General features: G+C 45.2%; 1 protein-coding gene across 2 annotated transcripts in view; it reads right to left on the reverse strand.

The window, feature by feature from the left end:
* LOC126106677 (peroxidase-like) overlaps positions 1 to 22,897 on the reverse strand; it is a 219,149-nt gene that overhangs the window by 164,290 nt on the left and 31,962 nt on the right. For both annotated transcript variants that reach the window (XM_049913045.1, XM_049913044.1), the window contains exon 2: positions 20,568 to 20,711. In XM_049913045.1, coding sequence (XP_049769002.1) covers positions 20,568 to 20,703 — 136 coding nt within the window. In that variant the 5' untranslated portion in view covers positions 20,704 to 20,711. The remainder of the gene's footprint in view (positions 1 to 20,567; positions 20,712 to 22,897) is intronic.

Below are 22,897 nucleotides of genomic sequence, written 5' to 3' on the forward strand. Positions count from 1 at the left end.
ACTAGTACAGTGTATATCCACCTTTCGCAGCAATGCAGGCTGCTATTCTCCCATGGAGACGATCGTAGAGATGCTGGATGTAGTCCTGTGGAACGGCTTGCCATGTCATTTCCACCTGGCGCCTCAGTTGGACCAGCGTTCGTGCTGGACGTGCAGACCGCGTGAGGCGACGCTTCATCCAGTCCCAAACATGCTCAATGGGGGACAGATCCGGAGATCTTGCTGGCCAGGGTAGTTGACTTACACCTTCTAGAGCACGTTGGGTGGCACGGGATACATGCGGACGTGCATTGTCCTGTTGGAACAGCAAGTTCCCTTGCCGGTCTAGGAATGGTAGAACGATGGGTTCGATGACGGTTTGGATGTACCGTGCACTATTCAGTGTCCCCTCGACGATCACCAGTGGTGTACGGCCAGTGTAGGAGATCGCTCCCCACACCATGATGCCGGGTGTTGGCCCTGTGTGCCTCGGTCGTACGCAGTCCTGATTGTGGCGCTCACCTGCACGGCGCCAAACACGCATACGACCATCATTGGCACCAAGGCAGAAGCGACTCTCATCGCTGAAGACGACACGTCTCCATTCGTCCCTCCATTCACGCCTGTCGCGACACCACTGGAGGCGGGCTGCACGATGTTGGGGCGTGAGCGGAAGACGGCCTAACGGTGTGCGGGACCGTAGCCCAGCTTCATGGAGACGGTTGCGAATGGTCCTCGCCGATACCCCAGGAGCAACAGTGTCCCTAATTTGCTGGGAAGTGGCGGTGCGGTCCCCTACGGCACTGCGTAGGATCCTACGGTCTTGGCGTGCATCCGTGCGTCGCTGCGGTCCGGTCCCAGGTCGACGGGCACGTGCACCTTCCGCCGACCGCTGGCGACAACATCGATGTACTGTGGAGACCTCACGCCCCACGTGTTGAGCAATTCGGCGGTACGTCCACCCGGCCTCCCGCATGCCCACTATACGCCCTCGCTCAAAGTCCGTCGACTGCACATACGGTTCACGTCCACGCTGTCGCGGCATGCTACCAGTGTTAAAGACTGCGATGGAGCTCCGTATGCCACGGCAAACTGGCTGACACTGACGGCGGCGGTGCACAAATGCTGCGCAGCTAGCGCCATTCGACGGCCAACACCGCGGTTCCTGGTGTGTCCGCTGTGCCGTGCGTGTGATCATTGCTTGTACAGCCCTCTCGCAGTGTCCGCAGCAAGTATGGTGGGTCTGACACACCGGTGTCAATGTGTTCTTTTTTCCATTTCAAGGAGTGTATTATAAGCATTTCGCATCTCAAGCGTCGGTTAGAATTGACTCCAGAAATGTGTGGCCTTTGGGGAGCTACTCGCCCATGTTTTTAACTCCCTACACAGAGTCATTGTGCTAGCCAGACTGCTGGTAGCACTTTGGATATCGCGACTGATTCGTTCCATTGATTTCGTGCGATTTTGTTTTTTACAACCACCCTCCACAATGCTCGATGCTCCCTGTCCATCAGTAAGTGGGTCTGCCTAGTCTCTATTCAGCTGCCGTTATTCCTTCGCGTATCCACTTCAAAATCTCCTTGTCGCCAACAGTCGACTTGGGCAGCTGTAGAACGGTTGAAAAGTCCACGATGGATCTGTTACTCAGGTGACAATGAACAACTCGTCCTCATTCGAAGCCACTCAGCTCTCCTCACCAACCCTATCTGCAGTTACTGCTTCCCTACTAACAACACGACAGTCTCTGCCTCCTTTCATACTGACAGGTCTGTCTCTTGTGACAACTGGTGGTCAATCCTGAATTCTGCAGTTACTGCTTCCCTACTAACAACACAACAGTCTCTGCCTCCTTTCGTACTGACAGGTCTGTCTCTTGTGACAACTGGTGGTCAATCCTGAATTCTGCAGTTACTGCTTCCCTACTAGCAACACGACAGTCCCTGCCTCCTTTCATACTGACAGGTCTGTCTCTTGTGACAACTGGTGGTCAATCCTGAATTCTGCAGTTACTGCTTCCCTACTAACAACACGACAGTCCCTGCCTCCTTTCATACTGACAGGTCTGTCTCTTGTGATAACTGGTGGTCAATCCTGAATTCTGCAGTTACTGCTTCCCTATTAACAACACGACAGTCTCTGCCTCCTTTCATACTGACAGGTCTGTCTCTTGTGACAACTGGTGGTCAATCCTGAATTCTGCAGTTACTGCTTCCCTACTAACAACACGACAGTCTCTGCCTCCTTTCATACTGACAGGTCTGTCTCTTGTGACAACTGGTGGTCAATCCTGAATTCTGCAGTTACTGCTTCCCTATTAACAACACGACAGTCTCTGCCTCCTTTCATACTGACAGGTCTGTCTCTTGTGACAACTGGTGGTCAATCCTGCATTCTGCAGTTACTGCTTCCCTACTAACAACATGATAGTCTCTGCCTCCTTTCATACTGACAGGTCTGTCTCTTGTGACAACTGGTGGTCAATCCTGAATTCTGCAGTTACTGCTTCCCTACTAACAACACGACAGTCTCTGCCTCCTTTCATACTGACAGGTCTGTCTCTTGTGACAACTGGTGGTCAATCCTGCATTCTGCAGTTACTGCTTCCCTACTAACAACACGATAGTCTCTGCCTCCTTTTATACTGACAACTGGTGGTCAGTCGCACATTAGGTAGATGTGTCTGGATACTTTTGATCAGACAGTGGATCGAGGATGTAGGTGGCATCACTCCTATCTGCTTTGCATAAATGTGATGAAATGCGGATAATTTACATATCTAAGCATGCAGTAATCTCCATGCCAATTTGATGTATGTAGTGTGCCGTCTACACGGTTTTGCATTTTTTAATGGCCAGTAGTGTATTGTAGATGCTTTTAGGAGAAGAGGGAAAGCATAGAAATGTTGGAATACTTGAGGCAATACCGACACTACCACTTACCTTTGAAGATACATTACGTTTATAGCATTTGTACACCTAGAAAAAGCTTTTGAAAATGTTGACTGGAAGACTCTCTTTCAGATTCTGAAGGGGACTGGGGTGAAATACAGGGAGGGAAAGACTCTTTACAATTTGTACAGAAACGGAATGGTAGTTATAAGAGTCGAGGGACATGAAAGGGAAGCAGTGGTTGAAAACGGAGTAAGACGGGATTGTAGCCTATCCCTGATGTTATTAAGTGTGTATATTGAACAAGCAATAAAGGAATTAAAATCCATGGACAAAAAATAAAAATTTTTAGGTTCGCCCATGACATTGGAATTTTGGGAGAGACTGCAAAAGATCTGGAAGAGTAGTTGGACGTAATGGACAGTGTTTTGGTAAGAGGATATATGATGAACAACAACAAAAGCAAAACGAGGATAATGGAATGTAGTTGAATTAAATCAGATGATTCTGAGGGAATTAGATTAGGCAATGACACTTAAAGTAATAGATGAGTTTTTGCTATTTGGGGAGCAAAATAACTGATGATGATTGAAGTGGAGATGATATAAAATGTAGACTGGCAATGGCAAGGAAACCGTTTCTGAAGAAGATAAATTTGTTAACATCCAGTATAGATTTAAATGTCAGGAAGTCTTTTCTCAAAGTATTTATATGGATTGTAGCCATGTGACACGATCACAGACGTTTACTGAGTGTTTTGTCATGTTTCTTATACTCACTGTGTTGTGTTACAACAGCCGTAATTTGATTTCATACTACTTGCTACAAACATATGTACATCTGAAGATTACAGTCTCTATAATGTGCATTCACGAAACCGTTTGACATTTGTACCACAGAAGCTGATCGGAGCGAGTTGCTCCCGCTCGTGAATTGTCAACATTGGAAGACAGGCAATAGAATACTCCCCGTCTTTCTTCGGCGGTGTTCGCACTACACCCCACTCCGCTCTTGATGTAAGTGGCAAACTTTGCCTTGTATGTTGTATGTTAACCGCGGACCTAGAAACGACGGAGAGGCTCCATCCCCGCCGCAGCCGCAGTGGTCCACAACCCCACGACGACTACCGCAGTCCACTTCAACCCTCCGCCACCCCACACCGGACCCAGGGTTATTGTGCGGTTCGGCCCCTGGTGGCCCCCAGGGGGAACGTCTCACACCAGACGAGTGTAGCCTCTATGTTTGCGCGGTAGAGTAATGGTGGTGTACGCATACATGGAGAACTTGTTTCCACAGCAATCGCCGACATAGTGTAGATGAGGCGGAATAAGGAGAACCAGCCCGCATTCGCCGAGGCAGATGGAAAACCGCCTAAAAACCATCCACAGACTGGCCGGCTCACCTGACCTCGTTACAAATCCGCTGGGCTGATTCGTGCTGGGAACCAGGCGCTCCTTCCCACTCTGGAAAGCCACGCGTTAGACTGCTCGGCTAACCGGACGGGCAACTTTGCCTTACTTCACTGCCGAATTCACCAACGTGAATAAAAATTAACATATCTTAAAATATTACCGTCCCTATAAGTACTTTTGTTTGTTACTGAGCAAGGAAAAACACTCTATAAAAGCTCTTAATGTTAGCTGACGTTTTTGTATTTGGCTGTTGCGAGACGCATATTATTATAAAATACGACTAAGAACCACTGGCGGCACCTACACTCGTTCCTGGCGTGTATCCCAGCTTAACATATCAGTCGCGACACTCCATCTTGTTTTTGTTAATCCCAGCGATAGCACCGCCCCAAGTGGCAAGAAGCGACACTAATGCGTAACGAATCAGGTAAGTGCGAATACTAATGTGTATATTTATTTGTATGACTGAAAGTGTATGCAGTGCATAAAAATCGACAATAACTAAAAAATTACACCATATTTATGACACTGGGAGATACAGTCCATTACAGGACAATTTATTACGATTCTCTTGTAACGAACAGACATTTACTGAATAATATCGTTTTCCTTTAATAACAGGAACTTGCTAGGTAACACCAGCAGACCTGATCTTTTACAGAAAGGCGTCTTATATATATCCAACAAAGCAGAGTTTTGTTCGCTACACTTTCAGCCAAATCAGTGAATTTGGAACGTAGGAAATCTATGCGGAACGTATTATTTAACGTATCCCATAATTCCCCCACAACTGTAGCTTAAGGGAAAACCACAGAGATTTAACAATATCAACTCCACAATTGTTGCTAAATCTGAGGGAAGACTCATCATATTCGCTTTCCAAGCAGAAATAATTACATTTACAAAAATATTCGTATATTGGAAAGTCGAATGGCGTACAAGAAAGGGCGAATCATTGGATTTCATATTTTTTTTTTTTTAATGTCAAGGAAAGTGCTTGTGATAATAGCAACATATGACAACAGAAATAGATGAAATGTATTTATATTCTCTTGCTTTCAGCGGAATAAGATGCAAATATGGATATATTCGAATGTATTTCTTCATGAATGAATTATAGTTTATGTCACTGATTCACTGTGATTCGGTTGTTTTTACATGCATTTCACCATAATTCGTCTCTCTTTGCAGGGAACGCAATAATAGGACAACTATTTCGTTAATTAAGTAAAGATAATTAAAACTAAACATTAACGTTACGACGCACGTGACTTTTTCTTACCACTTGGATCGCTAGTGTCGCTCCAGGTGTCAAACGGTAACAACTTTCGCACCAGAGAGTATCGTGACTGTATTAAATAGACTGTGCCTGCACCAACACGCCTGGAACCAGGCCTCTATGGCGATGCAACCTGGCTACGTTCGTCGTCGTCGGAACCTTCGCACACGACTATGTCCATGGTGATGCTCTTTGCACTGTGTCCAGTGCCGTTGGTGCATCTTTCTGCTGCCGGTAGTCCCCGTGGAGTTTCCATGTCGAAATCCATTACTTCTGTGACGTCATCGATCCATCTCATGCTTCGCCGCCCTCTTCTCCTTACGCTTTCGAGCTTCCCCAGCATTAAGAGCTCTTCCAGCGAATCGTTTCTTCTCATGATGTTCCCGAAAGCAGGCAATTTTTTGTTTCAGTATCAGACATTCCAAGGAGCAATCTGGTTTTGTTTGCTGTAATACCGGCCTGTTCGTTCTCTTTGCAGTCCAACAACACCACAGTTCAAAGCAGTTGAGCCTTTCTTGTGGTCCAGCTGCCAAGTGCAGGAGTCACAAATGGCAAGACTGTAGCCCTTACTGTACGGTCTTTTATGTCAAAACTGTGTCTCTACTCCTTAAAACATTGCCATGATTGGACAATGCCTTTCTACCAAGCCACAAGCATCTCTGTATTTCGTGACTCTAGTCACCATCAGCAGAAATCTAATAGCTGAGATAACTGAACATAGAAACTACCTTCTTCGTTTGTCCTCCTACATACCATGAAGTGCTATTTGTAGCGGCCATGATTTTCGTTTTCTTGGCATTCAACATTACTCCAGCCTTTACACTTTCTACTTTTAACTTCCGGAAGAGCATCTTTAACTTGTTCACTTTCTGCCATAAGGTTGGTATTATCTGCACATCTAAGTTTATTTATGTTTACCCTGCCCATGTTAATTCCGATTCGTCCTTCGTCTAACCTAACGTTTGTCATAATGTGTACTATGTGGTGACGGTGCTCACGACGCCATAGAGTACCCCACCACAGTCGATTAGCCGCGCTCGAAACGCTCGTACCGCAGAAGTCGTGTGGGTTGGCAGTACCAACTATACCGAGGTCCGCCAGGGGCCGCATCTGCCAACCCGTGGGCATCACGTGTGTGGACAGCGATTGGTCCATGTCTCGTTGAATACCGGAGCACTGAACCACGGCGGACAGTTCGGTTCAATGCGCCGAGTCGTGTACAATCCCCGGTTACCGCCGACTCTACAAGCTGCTGTGTTCGTCCGTCGTCTCCGAGGCTTGATCTCCGTAGGCATAGTATAGGCCAGCTCTGGGCAATATGTAGGCATCAATCAGCTGTAGTGACAGGACTTTAGTATTTTATAGAACTTGCAATAATCTCAACCGTCTAATAGTGCTGGACCTCTCACAAGACGAAGCATCATTTAAGTCGAGTATTTATTCATATTTATTAAATATTATTTTATTACTAATTGTTGTCAATCTTTCTGATTGAAGATAACCTACACTGTCCTCCTGCAGTCTCAACATTCCGCATACAGACTGTATAAATAAGGTGACAATAAAGGCTCTAGCAAAAGGGAATGGCCACACTTTCAGAGGATATTCCTCACTAGTTTAGGAATAAAATATCTTATATGATCATGTACCCAGAAACACTTTATTTCCATGTTACAGCTCATTTTGTTCAAATGGCTCTGAGCACTATGGGTCATCGGTCCCCTAGAACTTAGAACTACTTAGACCTAACTAAACCTAAGGACATCACACACATCCATACCTGAGGCAGGATTCGAACCTGCGACCGTAGTGGTCGCGCGGTTCCAGACTGTAACGCCTAGAACCACTCGGCCACTCCGGCCGGCAGAGCTCATTTTCCACTTCTGATCATAACCAAATTAATAACGAGAAACATTACTACTTTGAATCATACTTAAGAAAAATTGCGCTGAATAATTTAGACAATGTTTAAAGGAGAAAAATTTTCGTGACAAGAAAGAAATCACGAAGAGAGACCCACAAGGTTCAATTTTGGGTCCACTCCTATTCCTTATTATGGGCTATCGAAGATTCTCACGAAATGGTTCAATCAAACCTTCAACAACGAAGATTTTCTATGACTGCTCTGGCTGGCGTTGTTGGTGACAGTTTGTTAGGGCTTCATATGCTTCACCCAGGCTCAACTGAGAAAAATTACTGTGCTTTTTTTTTTTTTTTTTAAGAAGACTACTTGTTTTGCTCAGTCAGAGGTGAACCAAGCCTCTCAGTCTCCATGCTCTCTGGAACTAAACCAACCTCACTTTTAATTGTGGGGGAATTTGAAAGCTCTTGTGCACAGAACTCCAGCACAAGATGTACAGTGAAAATGTACTTAATTCATTAGACAAAAAATTGCAGGTAACTGGTATATTTTGTGATCTGTCAAAGGCATTTGACTGTGTAAATCACAATATCCTTTTAAGTAAACTAGAATATTATAGTGTAACAGGAAATGCTGCAAAATGGTTCAAATCTTATATCTCTGGCAGGAAGCAAAGGGTGTTATTAGGAAAGAGACATGTATTAAGCTATCAGGCATCATCCAACTGGGAACTAATTACATGTGGGGTCCCTCAAGGTTCCATTTTGGGACCCTTACTTTTTCTTGTGTATATAAATGACCTTTCATCAGTAACATTACCAGATGCCAAGTTTGTTTTGTTTGCTGATGATACAAACATTGCAATAAATAGCAAATCAAGTGTAGTCTTAGAAAGATCAGCCAATAAAATATTTGTGGACATTAATCACTGGTTCCTAGCCAATTCTTTGTCACTAAACTTTGAAAAAACACACTACATGCAGTTCAGAACTTGTAAGGGGTGTCCTAAGAGTATATGTCTAACATACAATGACAAGAAGATAGAAGAAGTGGACAGTGTTAAATTCTTGGGATTACAGCTTGATAATAAATTCAACTGGGAGGAGCACACCACAGAACTGCTGAAGCGTCTTAACAAATCTCTGTTTGCAATGCGAATTTTGTCAGACATAGGGGATATAAAAATGAAAAAGCTGGCATACTATGCTTACTTTCATTCCATAATGTCATATGGGATTATTTTTTGGGGTAATTCATCAAGCTAAGCTAAAGTTTTCCGGGCACAAAAATGTGCAGTAAGAATTATATGTGGTGTGAACTCAAGTACATCCTGCAGAAGCCTGTTTAGGGAACTAGGGATACTAACTACTGCTTCCCAATATATTTATTCCTTAATGAAATTTGTCATTAAAAATATATCACTTTTTCAAACCAACAGCTCAATTCATGAAATCAATACTAGAAATAAGAATAATCTTCACAAGGATTTAAAGTCACTTAGTCTTGTACAAAAAGGTGTGCATTATTCAGGAACACACATCTTCAATAATTTGCCAGCAGCCATAAAAAGCTTAACAACCAATGAAATTCAGTTTAAGAGAAGCCTAAAGGATTTATTGGTGGCCAACTCCTTCTACTCCATTGATGAATTTCTTAGTAAAACCAACTGATTTGTATATAAGTACAACATAACTTCTGCACAATTTCAGAGCAGTAATGTGTCCATTGAAAATTTGTGTGTGTGTGTGTGTGTGTGTAAGTAAGTGTGTAAGTAAGTGTGTAAGTATAATCTAACTTCTACATCATTTCAGTGCAGTAATGTGTTCATTGTAAATAAGTATTACAGCAGTTGTATTACATGTTTATTACTTTATAAATAAATAAAAAACTTTTTTATTTTAAATTCGGTGCATTAGTATTTGTAAAATGACTCTTAGTGTTCATTAAAAAATGACGATCATTCCACTTGGGACCTGTGGAATGGTACATTAGCTTATTTGTTTTAGTTGTAAATATTTGTCATGTATTGTTGTTTTTCTGACATGTTCCACATCCTGGAGGACCTCCTCACTACGGATCAATTGGAATGAAATCTAATCTAATCTAATCTAATCTAATGCTCGTGTGTTGGAAGGCTTTGAAACACTATGTTATTCTCCAGGTATACACCACTGCAACAGGGTTCAATGCAATGGTGGTTGATACGTGTATCCTTGCTAACGGACGGTATTTTGAACATTTCATTTAGGAAAGCATTTCATACTGTGCTGAGGCTTTCTTTTCCTGTGTGTTTCCAATGATTAATGTGTCGAAGAGTGGTACGAACTGAGTTCCAACATGAAAATGAAGCGTTTTCACATCCATGTCCATGTACCATATTTCCTCTCTCTACATCTGAGGAATGTTTCCGTTTTGTGACACTCTGTACACAGCTTTGTGATAGATAATCCTTCCTGAATCATGACTTTTTTTTAAAAAATTTAAATATCAATTTATTACTTCAACGGTGGCTTACCTGCATAAAAAATATTCATGTTACAGGTTTTGGTAAACAGTTGCGTTCTTCAGAAGCGTTTAATCCTCAAAAAGCTTTATGCAGATAAACAAATATAGTTAGGGATTTTGAACATCAGAACGTCATTTAACATTACCATGAATGTGCATCATGTCGTTACATGATTAAAATTTTTATCAATGAAGCACGTCGTAAGATGGCAATAATTTGCCGAAACCGATAATGTTAATATTTTTTATACAGGATGCAACAATTGTAAGTGCAGGTATTTTTATATGTGATACTGTACAACGTGGTTGTTTTTCTCTGCATTGAAAAGTCTTTCCACAAATATGTCACAAAAGTTTAGTCCTCATGTTTTCTGCACAGTCGTACTGCACCAATAAGTGGACCTCGCCTGCCATTTTGAGTCCACGCATCTACACTTTAACACGTGACCTACTTGTCCAGAAGAAAATAAGCAGTAATGGCTCGCTCTTTCCGTAAGTACTTGGAGGTACTAATCAAACTAAAAACATGCGACTTCTAATGGCTACAATTATTACTCTGCAAATGGCGTAAATACTGATGTAATGTTGATCAGTACAACGTCCTCAAAAACGGTTCAAATGGCTCTGAGTACTATGGGACAACATCTGAGGACATCAGTCCCCTAGACGTAGAACTCCTTAAACCTAACTAACCTAAGGACATCACACACGTCCATGCCCGAGGCAGGATTCGAACCTGCGACCATAGCAGCAACAGCGCAGTTCCTGCATTTATAACCGTTACACCCCGTATATCTAAGTGATTGTTGATGTGACAAATTATTATTGACCCATTTAGTGCTCAATTTACTGTTCTCACCGTGGATTCTTGATCAGAGTATAAAATCAGTATGAGGTAAATGAAGTGATCTGTACTGCCACGTTTTTGAGGACTTTCCACAGTTTAGTGTAATGGACATAGTCAAACGCTTAAGCATAATGAATAAAGCAGAGGTACACATGTTTCTGGCATCCTTCGTATTTCTCAATAAATCGTCAGATGTTGGCAATTTGATTTCTGCTTCCTCTTCCCCTCTTTACGAAGCCCAGCTTCTACTTTAGGCATCCAGGCGAGTTCCGTTTTACGAGACTGGAACATTTCCAACAAATACACTCTAAGACAAAAAAAAAAAAACAAATACTAACACGGAATTATCCGAATGGGATGGTAGGTTTGATGTACATATACGGACAAACAAACGAATACAATTTCAGAAAAATTGGATGATTCATTCAAGAGAAAGAGCACCATAAATTGAGCAAATCAGTAGCGTGTTGATCCACCTCTGCCCCTTACGCAAGCAGTTATTCAGCTTGACAGTGGCTGGCAGAGTTGTTGAATGTCCTCCTAAGGGATATCGTGCTAAATTCTGTCCAACTGCCTTGTTAGATCCTCAAAACCCGAAACTGGTGGGAGGCCCCTGCCCGACATGCTCCAAGCCTTCTGATCGGTCAGTCATCTCTGATCAATGATTCTCTCGGGCTTCGATACCATCAGATATAGGCCTCCCTAAGTAATACTGATGAATGGTGGTTGACAAAACAAGCTCATGTATTTGTTAGTAACATGTCTACTACTTTTAGTGAGCATACTGCAAGGTAATACCACGCACAATAGCGGTACGTTATTAAAGCCGCATTCCTACCATCTAAATGATGTCGGCATATCCATCTTTGTTAAACAGGAAGATAGAACTACAGCCGATAGGAATATCACAATTTTCAACACTACTACCAGTTGTAATTTCATTATCAATTTTTTGGCAACCGGTTTCGACGTTACACTTCGTCATCATCAGGCCCTCTATAAATACATTGTGGCTGAATTTTCGCGAAAGACATCAGCCGGAAAGTTCCACGTGGAAATAATGGTATCCACATCAGCTCTTGCAGTAAGCAAGAACACAGAGTGAGAGAGCAAACAGGTGTCAACACATCTCTTATACTGACCAAGTGCTCATTCCTCTTGAGGTATGGATCTTAGAGCCCATGTTTACTGGATATTTCCTCTTGTTTTTGGTCCATACTATCTCCTCCAGAAACATGGAAAGCAGAGAGCTAGTAATAGGAGAGGAGTGTTTCACAGTATCGCAGAGGAACAAGTGCTGATAGCTCTTCAGGTAAGCATTTTAGAACCCATGTTTGCTAGGCATTTTTTTCCTCGTTTCGGTCCATACTACCCAATCTGAAAGTTTGTCGGTGTAGTTATGTTTCACCTGTATACTGTGCAAACCACTGTGAAGTGCATGGCAGAGTGTACTCTCGTTTTTACCACTTACTAGGGTTTCTTGCTGTTCCCCGTGCGTATGCAACTTGTGTTTGCGGGCGCACCGTGTGCAGTCGCCTGTTGCGAGAGCTGATATGGATACTGGTTACTTTCACGTGGGGCTCTCTGATTAATCTCTTTCGGGAAAATTCAGCCACCATGTATTCAGAGGGCCTGATGATGACAAAGTGTGTCGTCGAAACCGGTTTCCAGCAAATTGATAATGAAATTACAGATTGCGGTAATGATGAAAATTGTGATATATCTAAACGATATGTTGCTCTGTCTTTCCCCCTGGCGTTAGTTACATTTATGTTGAAGAATTTCGTTAACGTCCATTACCACTAAATTACAGTGATTGCCACACTTGAGAATCTTTTTTTGTGTGTGTGTCCATCCTTGTGCCAGGAGGTCTGAGGGACTACGGCCGTTCACTATTGTAAGGAACACCTACAGCCGTCCTTACGTTGTCATTTATTGTGTAGCCACCAGTTTCGGTGCTTTAATGCACCGTCTTCAGGCCCCGGTTGATGCTTAAGGGGTTATCACGATCTATATATACGATGCGTGAGTGGCAAACAGTTGGTTTACGCAGACTACCTGTAACTGTGACGTTGTCTGTCCAATCGTCAGGGGCTGATGGCTGGGAGAGACATCACAGATACAGGTAGTCAGCGTAAAGTAGCTGTTGGCCACTCACGCATCGTACACTGAAGGGCCAAAGAAAGTGGTAGAGGCATGCGTATTCAAATACAGAGGTATGTAAACAGGCAGAATACGGCGCAGCTGTTAGATCGGTTACTGCTGCTACAATGGCAGGTTGTCAAAATTTAAGTGAGTTTGAACGTGGTGTTGTAGCAGGAGCAGGATCGATGAGGAACAGCATCTCCAAAGTAGCCATGAAGTCGGGATTTTCCCGTACGAAAATTTCACGCGTGTACCGTGAAAATCAGAAATCCGGTAAAGCATAAAATCTTCGACGTCGCTGCGGCTGGAAAAGATCCTGCAAGAACGGGACCAGCGACTGCTGAAGAGAATCGTTCAACGTGACAGAAGAGCAACCCTTCCGCAAATTGCTGCAGATTTCAACGCTGGCTCAACAACAAGTATCAGCGTGAGAACCATTCAATGAAGACCCGCTCGTGTACCCTTGATGGGTGCATGACACAAAGGTTTAATCCTCTCCTGGGCCTGTCAACATAGAAACTGGACTGTTGATGACTGGAAACATGTTGCCTGGTCAAAAGAGTCTTGTTTCAAATTGTATCGAGCCGATGGACGTGTAGAAGCTCACGCCGCGGTGAGTTACGCATAGCTGATTGTCGCTGTTGCTACTCGAGATGTCGGGACGAGGAAGGGGACGTAAAGCTGCTGCCTGGGCGGAGTTGCTGCTCACGTTAGCAGGAACGTCCGGCAAGAAGAAGAGGAAGACTGCAGCGCAGTGCTTTCGCTGCCAAAAGCTTGGCCACGTCGCCAAGCACTGCAGCGGAGCAGTTGCATGCTTGAAGTGTGCGCAAGCACACGACACACGTGACTGCAAGAAGCAGAAGGACGCCCCCTGCACCTGCGCCAACTGCGGTGGCGCACACGCGGCCAAATCCCGTTCCTGCGCCTACAGAAGAAATTGGCGCGGACCGGAGAAGAAGACGCAGAAGCAAGTGACCACCACACACGAAGAGGTGGTCACTTGCACAGAAGACGTCGTCACCAGGCGCCTTAACGACGCCGTACAAGACGCCATGTCCGCCTTCAAATCCGCCATGGCGGAAGAGAGGGCGGCCATGCTGGCGGAACTGGGCGAGGCTCGGCGTCAGATTGCTGTGCTGACGCAGGAGCTTCGCTCAGCCAAAGCAGCTTCCGCCGCAACAGTCGACACCGCCACCCAGGCGACTCCTCCACGCGTGGAGTTCGCGACGGTGGCCACGCAGACCGACGTGCCTGCCGAAGGGGAGGCAACACAGCACACGACGGACACCGAAGCAGCAGCGCGAGAAGAAGAGTGGGAACAAGTCCCATTCCTCCCGCTTCCAGATATGTACAGCGCAAGCGCTGTAACGCAGAAGATCGCTGCATCGCTTCGCGATGGTACGTACCCCCACCACGACAACCCTTATCCTTTCGTTCCACCTAACCATCCTAAACCTCAACTCCCACATCGCCCAGTCGGGTATCCAGAAGGCCTTCTCGGTCTTTCTAGGGAGGAGTTGAATCTGATTGACACCTACCCTATCTTCACAGAGTGGCAAATGCGCTGTACCGTCATCGCTCTGGTCAACGGAGAATATGATAAAGCGGGATGCATTTTGCACAATATCCCAACCGAGAAGAAGTAAGAAAAAGAAGAAGAAGAAAAATCGTCATATCGACAAGCCCAAGAAATAGGTCACCGGCACTCCTTGCCAGTCCAGAAATACCTACCAGTACAGAAAGAAGATTCGTCAAGATTCCCAGGGGAGTAAACGCCAACAGGCCACAAACTTCCTACCGAACCTCCTCACAGTGAGGAAGTCATAAAAGGAGCAGCAGCCAGAGGTATGGAGACAACCACATGAATCCACGGACCCTGCATATCAGCAGGGGACTGCTCAAGCAGGTGGAGACTCTTTAATGGTATAGAACGTGTGCAGTTGCAGTGATGTGGGACCCCTGATACATCAAGATACGGGTCTGACAGGCGGCACGTACGTAGGCATCCTGTCTGCTCAACTGCATCTATTCATTTTGAAACCTCCCCTTATAAAAATTTATGAATAATTGTGCTGATAAACTCCTTACGTTATTTGATTTTCAAACAGCTGAGTAAAACTGATCGCGCACAGACATTTCTCTCTTTACTTATTCAGATCAATATTTTTAGCACAACGCAATCTGACTTTCAATAATCCCTAGGAAAGACTGGCCCTGACTAACAATAACCTATACCTTTCATGAATCACTTATGTTGTGTCTAGACAAGACAGCCTAGACACAATGAGAGGAAGCCGAAAGGCACGCGCTTAAACTCACGCAGGCTGGCGTGAGGTCTGAAACAGGATACGTAATGAATGCTACAAAGAAAAGTACGTAGCTTCTGGAATACTTAACTTTAATCCACATTTGTAGAACATCGCTCTTGATGATACATTAATAGAATCTCAATATCACTTGAATACGACGCCTTGCTAGGTCGTAGCAAATGTAGCTGAAGGCTATGCTAACTATCGTCTCGGCAAATGAGAGCGTAATTCTCAGTGAACCATGGCTAGCAACGTCGGCTGTACAACTGGGACGAGTGCTAGGATCTGTCTCTCTAGACCTGCCGTGTGGTGGCGCTCGGTCTGCAATTACTGACAGTGGCGACACGCGGGTCCGTCGTATACTAGCGGACCGCGGCCGATTTAAAAGCTACCACCTAGCAAGTGTGGTGTCTGGCGGTGACACCACAACTACAATAGCAAATTCCAACAATGCCAACGAGCCACAGTCTGCACACAGCACAGCCAGTGATTTTCATACAGAGTGCTGCGTGGCGTTACCAATATAAACACCTAAACAGCGTACTTGCAATGTCCATTGTGGATTTTGATGGGCAATTCCAGCAGGACAATGTGACACCTGACTCGTTCAGAATTGCTACAGAGCGGCTCCAGGAACACTGTTCTGAGTTTAAACACTTCCGCTGGTCACCGAACTTCCCAGACAAACATTATTGAGCATATCTGGGATGCCTTGTAACGTGCTGTTCAGAAGAGATGTCCACTCCCTCGTACTCTTACCGATTTATGGACAGCCCTGCAGGATTCACGGTGTCAGTTCTTTCCAGCACTACTTGAGACATTAGTCAAGTCTATGTCTCGTCGTGTTGCGGCACTTCTCCGTGGTCGGAGGGCCCTACACGATATTAGCCGGGTGTACCAGCTTTCTTGGCTCTACAGTGTATGTATGGACGCTGTGGGAAGGTTTGAAAGATACAGATAAGCATGACTATCAGGAAGAGTAATCACAGATCGCACGGAAGGATTTAACTGTTCATTTCTACTGCACGGTGTTAGAGAGGGGAACAGTAGATGAACAGTACGAAAGTGGTTCGATGAACCCTCTGTCAGGCAATTAAGCGTCAATTGCTGAGTAGTCACGTAGGTGTGCAGGGTGATTACAACTGAAGTTAAGCTTTCGGTATAAATAACACCACTGGTCAGAATGGCGTCAAATTGCAACGGAATATTGTCGGAGAAGGGGGAAGACGTATGGCAGAAGAAAAATGTAGCAATAGATGGCGCTGTATGAATGATAGTTTAATATTGGTCGACTATAAATGACAAATGAATCGTACAACAATGCCTCAGGTGTACGTTTGACAATAAACAAACTGTACTACTCAGTGTTCAAACGGCTCTGAGCACTATGGGACTTAACATCTGTGGTCATCAGTCCCCTAGAACTTAGAACTACTTAAACCCAACTAACTTAAGGACATCACACACATCCATGCCCGAGGCAGGATTCGAACCTGCGACCGTAGTGGTCACGCGGTTCCAGACTGAAGCGCCTAGAACCGCACGGCCACACCGGCCGGCACTACTCACAAGGGAACCTCCCCACCGCACCCCCCTCAGATTTAGTTATAAGTTGGCACAGTGGATAGTCCTTGAAAAACTGAACATAGATCAACCGAGAAAACAGGAAGAAGTTGTGTGTAACTATGAAAAAAATAAGCAAAATATACAAACTGAGTAGTCCATGTGCAAGAAAGGCAACATCAAGGACAGTGTGAGATCAGGAGCGCTGTGGTCCCGCGGTTTGCGTGAGCAGCTGCGGAACGAAAGGTCCTTGGTTCAAGTCTTCCCATGAGTAAAATGTTTCCTTTTTTTATTTTCGCAAAGTTATGATCTGTCCGTACGTTCATTGACGTCTCTGTTCACTGTAATAAGTTTAGTGTCTGTGTTTTGCGACCGCACCGCAAAACCGTGCGATTAGTAGACGAAATGACGAGCCTCTCCAATGGGAAGCAAAATCATTTGATCGCAAGGTCATAGGTCAACCGATGTATTCGATACGACACTGGTGATGGCATGTGCGTCACATGACAGGAATATGTTGTCGACCCACCTAACTTGTACACTTGGCGAATGGGTAAAAAGAGTCTTCTACCTTGCCTGATTTAGGTTTTCTTGTCGATGTGATAACCAGTCCCAAAAAAGTGATGAAAACATAAGAGTTTGTGACATAAACTGCAACAAATGAATGCAACAGTTTCACAGTCGCACAGTTTTCCCTGTGCTCTGTCAAAACATGTTTTTAACGTTTTCAAATTTTTCCGTGTGTAGACCGTCAAATCCTGCGTATGTCCAAGCAAATCTGAACATGTCCTGGAATTTTGGAGAGCGAAGTTTTTGTGTCAGTGTCTGAACTTTGATAATTGTCTGAAAATAAAAAGATTAAACTTTTCACTCGAGGGAAGACTTGAACCAAGCACCTCTCGTTCCGCAGCTCCTCACGCTAACCACGGGACCACGGCGTTCTTGAGCTCACTTTATCCTTCATGTTGCTTATCTTCCATATGGACTTATTATTTTGATTTTTCGCTTATTTTTTCATAGTTCCACACAACTTCTTCCTGTTTTCTCGATTGATCTGTGATCAGTTTTTCAAGGCCTATCCACAGTGCCAGCTTATAACTAAATCTGAGGGGGGTGCGATGGGGAGGTTCCCTTGTCAGTGTGCATCGGTGTCCAGGTGTGATACTGTTAGTTACGTAAGCCCACTGACGACGGAAAGGGTCATATCAAATCGGATGGAAAAATCGGTTTTAAATTGTGCCGAGGCCAAAAACCGCATAAAAATATCAATCACATTGGTTTTTAGTTCTCCTGAGGCCATAAACCGCATAAAAAGCATCAATAAAAATCAAATCGGATTATTAATTTCCGTGTGACCGGCGCAAAACATGTTCAGTATGGTGTCCACCGTTTTCTGCAACAAGTTGAAATCGAGAAACAGAATGTTCCACAACTGATCGAAGTGTCAGCTAACGCGTGAAGACGGTGCACTGAAGCGCCGAAAGTGGTAGCTACACTGTAAATGACGACACAAGGATGGCCGTAGGTGTTTCGTTGTCTTACAATATCCACCGAATAATCGAGGAAGTCGGGCGTACACGAGACTCGGAGATGAAGAAGCTGGCACAGGACAGCAGGTGGTGGCAGACCGCAACAAATGTTCAAATGTGTGTGAGATCTTATGGGACTTAACTGCTGATGTCATCAGTCCCTAAGCTTACACACTACTTAACATAAATTATCTTAAGGACAAACACACACACCCATTCCCGAGGGAGGACTCGAACCTCCGCCGGACCAGCCGCACAGTCCATGACTGCAGGGCCTCAGACCGCTCGGCTAATCCAGCGCAGCAAATTGTTTGTTACACAGTTCTACAATAAAAGTGATAATACCCGCTGTTGCTAAGACAAATGTAGCCTTTTGGCAGTTACATTTCACTAAGCATCCAATAAATCTAGCAGCGTTCGCAGCGCGTCCCAAAAAGCAACGAGAAACTTTAGGGACAGGTCCTCTACACAGAAATAAGAAAAAATGTCCAGTAAACGTGCGCTCTAAGACACATACTTTAAGAGGTGTCAGCACTAGTTCATCTTCGATACTATAAAGCAGAGCTCTTCTGCTGCAAGGTCTTTGCTTTCCATACTTTTGGAGGGAGAATTATTGACTAAAACAAGAGAAAAAAGCCTGGCTACAATGGACTCTAAAATGCATTCTTTAAGAGCTCCGAACACTTGCTCATTTTCGCTAGTGTATACACTTTAGAGTCCATGGTTACTAGACATTATTTTTCTTTTTATGGCCCATATATCTGCTCCAAAATATGAAAAGCAAAGAGCTTGCAAGAGAAGAGACGTTTCATAGTATCGAAGAAGAACAAGATATCTCTTAACCTACGCGCTTTACAGCCCATGTTTACTAAACACTTTTTTCTTGTTTTGGTGTAATGAAACTGTTTATAAGTTTGTCGGCTTTTTGTCCTTTGGGGACATACGTGTCAGATATGTTTGTGTGGCGTGCGTACTGTAAGACCTTCGGTACACACATCATCAGATTATTCGATTTGTCGCTCTAACGAAGTAGGCGAGTGTCAGCAATATGTCTCGTGGTCTTATCGTGGCGTGTTTATCTTCTGCCGTTAGGTCAGACAATAGAAATGCCACTTGCACGCTTAGAGTAGCAGATTGACGGTGACCAACTTTAAACAGAACTTGATTAATTTTCACACACATTTATTAAAATAATAACAACCATAAAAATAACTTAACTTGGTTGTGGATGCTATTTACAATTGACAATCTGAAGTTCCTTTGGTTTTGGTACGTTAATCTTATTCTCACATATCTCTGATACTTGACAAAATGTCTATACATTTCTCTCCATGGCTATGTACAGGAATATGGTAATTTTATTACACGCAGACTGAAACTTGACTATAGACTAATGAAGACTGGTACAGACTGGTGCAGACTGATGCTGACTGACTAATTGGAGGTCTGTGCACTCGTTATAATACCTCGAGCGTTCAGGTATCACTGCGCGAGTGTGATCTGCGAGGAGAAAAGGTTCTACGTTAGCAGCAACCTCATTGGCCGCGTTACGTATTAAAATGCGGATCGGTGGAAGCAGAATTTGGTCCGTCTCTATGGCAGTGCCATCTCGTAGTGCGGAGATGGACGAGCGCTGCGCCTGCGCTGTTGTGCTTAGCGGGGCGCGCTCTAGTGGGAAAGTTGTGTACTCCCTGACTACGCGGAACTATGTACACAACAGTTTGCCAACACCATGAAAACTCCTGCGAATCGGACATATACACAGTGTGATCAAAAGTATCCGGACACCTGCCAGAAAATGACGTACAAGTTCGTGGCGCCCTCGATCGGTAATGCTGGAATTTAATACGGTGTTGGCCCACCCTTAGCCTTGATGGCAACTTCGACTCTCGCAGGCATACTTTCAATGAGGTACTGGAAGGTTTCTTGGGGAATGGCAGTCCGTTCTTCGAGGAGAGATGCACTGACGAGGGTTATCGATGTCGGTCTGTGAGGCCTGGCACGAAATCGGCGTTCCAAAACACCCAAAGGTGTTCACGAAGTCGGCGTTCCAAAACATCCCAAAGGTGTTCTATGGGATTAGGGTCTGGAGTCTGCAGACATTACAGGGATGTTATTGTCGTGTAACCACTCCGCACAGTCCACGACTGCAGCGCCTGAGACCGCTCGGCTAATCCAGCGCGGCGCAGACCGCTACAAAACCTGGCGGGAGACCTGGGAGTCAGCACAAAGAAGAGGCGGAGTACTCACCCCTGGAGGCCCTGGGCTGGCAGGGCTCGGTGTGGAGGATGTAGGGCGGCACCACGTTGTCGCCGCAGCCGCCGTGCTCGCCCGCAGCCACCAGACACGCCCCCAAGAGCGCCAGAGCCAGCCACGCCGTCGCCATGCCGACACCTGCGGGCACGTCACACGGTCCACACTCGCACCGCGGTCCAGGCGCGCGGCAGCGGCAGCGGCAGCGGCGCCACGGCTCAGCTCAGAGTGCCCGGCGCGGGCAGAGGAGAGCGCGGACACGACGAACGCTGCCCGCACCACATCCGCAATTCCCTCAGCCACATCCGTAAGTCGTCTATCTTGTTTTTGGGGCGGAGTTCTCTCATACCAGGGGGGACCCAAAAGAAACCGGATTGTTGTCGTAAAAAATTTATTGATGAACGTTTTTACAAAATTACTTCAGTCACCTTCAAAATACTCTCCAATACATGCGATGCACTCGTCAAGTCTCTTTTCCCACTGTTGGAAGCATGTTTGGAACTCTTCAAGTTTGATAATGTCCAGTGCCCTTTGCGAAGCTGTTTTTACCTGCCTCCACATCGTCATAACGCTCCGCCTTTAGAGTTTTTCTTTTTCATTCGTGGAAATAGGAAAATGTCGCACGGGGCTAGGTCCGGCGAATACGGAGCGTGGGGAACGACAGACCACCTCTGAGGTGCCAAATAGTGGGTCACTCGTAAGGCCGTGTGCGCTGGAGCGTTGTCGTGATGCAGAAAGCAGTCACCTGATCGCCAAAGTTCCCGGCATTTCCTCCTCACATCCTCTCGCAGACGCCTTAAAACATCCAAGTAAAAGTGCTGGTTAATAGTCTGGCCAGGGGGTACGAATTCCTGATGCACAATACCACGAACACCAAAAAAGACAATGATCATCGTCTTCACATTTGACCTCACTTACCTTGCTTTTTTTGGTCTGGGAGAGTTGGGAGTCCTCCACTGGCTTGACGCTTGCTCGGTTTCTGGGTCATACCCGTAACACCAACTCTCATCCCCTGTAATGAATTTGTTCAAGAAGTTTGGATCCCGTGTAATCTCTATTCTCAAGTCATGACACACATTCATGCGGATGGTTGTTTGCTCCTGTGTGAGAAGGCGCGGAACAATTTTAGCAGCAACACATCTCATGTGCAAATCCTCACTCAAAATCCGCTGGCACCAGCTCCAATTGATTCCTGCCTCTGCTGAAATTTGTTCGATCGTTTGGCGACGATCCTCGTTGATCTTTTGTCGGACCTTTTCAATGTTATCCTCATTTCGCGATGTTGAAGGGCGTCCAGAAGGAGCTTGGCCTTCAACACACATCTCACCACGTTTAAAGCGCTGAAACCACTCGAAAACTTGTGTGCGGCTCATACGTCCTCCTGGAAAGCTTCCTGAAGCATTTGGTGTGTCTCCGTTGCAGTTTTTTTTAAGCAGGAAACAAAATTTCACACACACTCTCTGTTCTTTTAAAGTTGCCCTAACGACTTCGCATAGGTAACCCGCCAACAGTCAGAGAAACACAATACCACACTTCCACGTTCAGCTCTGCACTGACGCGGTCTGGACTGCTGTTTCATGAAGGTCTCAACTAACGCCATCTAGCGTTAGAACCTTGCACTACGTCTACGAGTGGCAGCGCCCTCGGAGTCCGGTTTCTTTCGGGTCCCCCCTCGTATATACACTACTGGCCATTAAAATTGCTACACCACGAAGATGACGAGCTACAGACGCAAAATTTAACCGACAGGAAGAAGACGCTGTGATATGCAAATGATTTGCTTTTTAGAGCATTCACACAAGGTTGGGCGCCGGTGGCGACACCTATGCTACGGTCGCAGGTTCGAATCCTGCCTCGGGCATGGATGTGTGTGATGTCCTTAGGTTAGTTAGGTTTAAGTAGTTCTAAGTTCTAGGGGACTTATGACCTAAGATGTTGAGTCCCATAGTGCTCAGAGCCAGCGACACCTACAACGTGCTGACATTAGGAAAGTTTCCAACCGATTTTTCATACACAAACAGCAGTTGACCGGCGTTGCCTGGTGAAACGTTGTTGTGATGCCTCGTGTAAGGAGGAGAAATGCGTACCATCACGTTTCCCACTGTGATAAAGGTTGTATTGTAGCCTATCGCGATTGCGGTTTATCGTATGGCGACATTGCAGCTCGCGTTGGTCGAGATACAATGTTAGCAGAGTATGGAATCGGTGGGTTCAGTAGGGTAATACGGAACGCCGTGCTGGATCCCAACGGCCTCGTATCACTATCAGTCGAGATGACAGGCATCTTATCCGCATGGCTCTAACGGATCGTGCAGCTACGTCTCGAT

This window comes from Schistocerca cancellata, chromosome 10 (assembly GCF_023864275.1).
Source record: "Schistocerca cancellata isolate TAMUIC-IGC-003103 chromosome 10, iqSchCanc2.1, whole genome shotgun sequence".
In the NCBI taxonomy this organism is placed as follows: domain Eukaryota; kingdom Metazoa; phylum Arthropoda; class Insecta; order Orthoptera; family Acrididae; genus Schistocerca; species Schistocerca cancellata.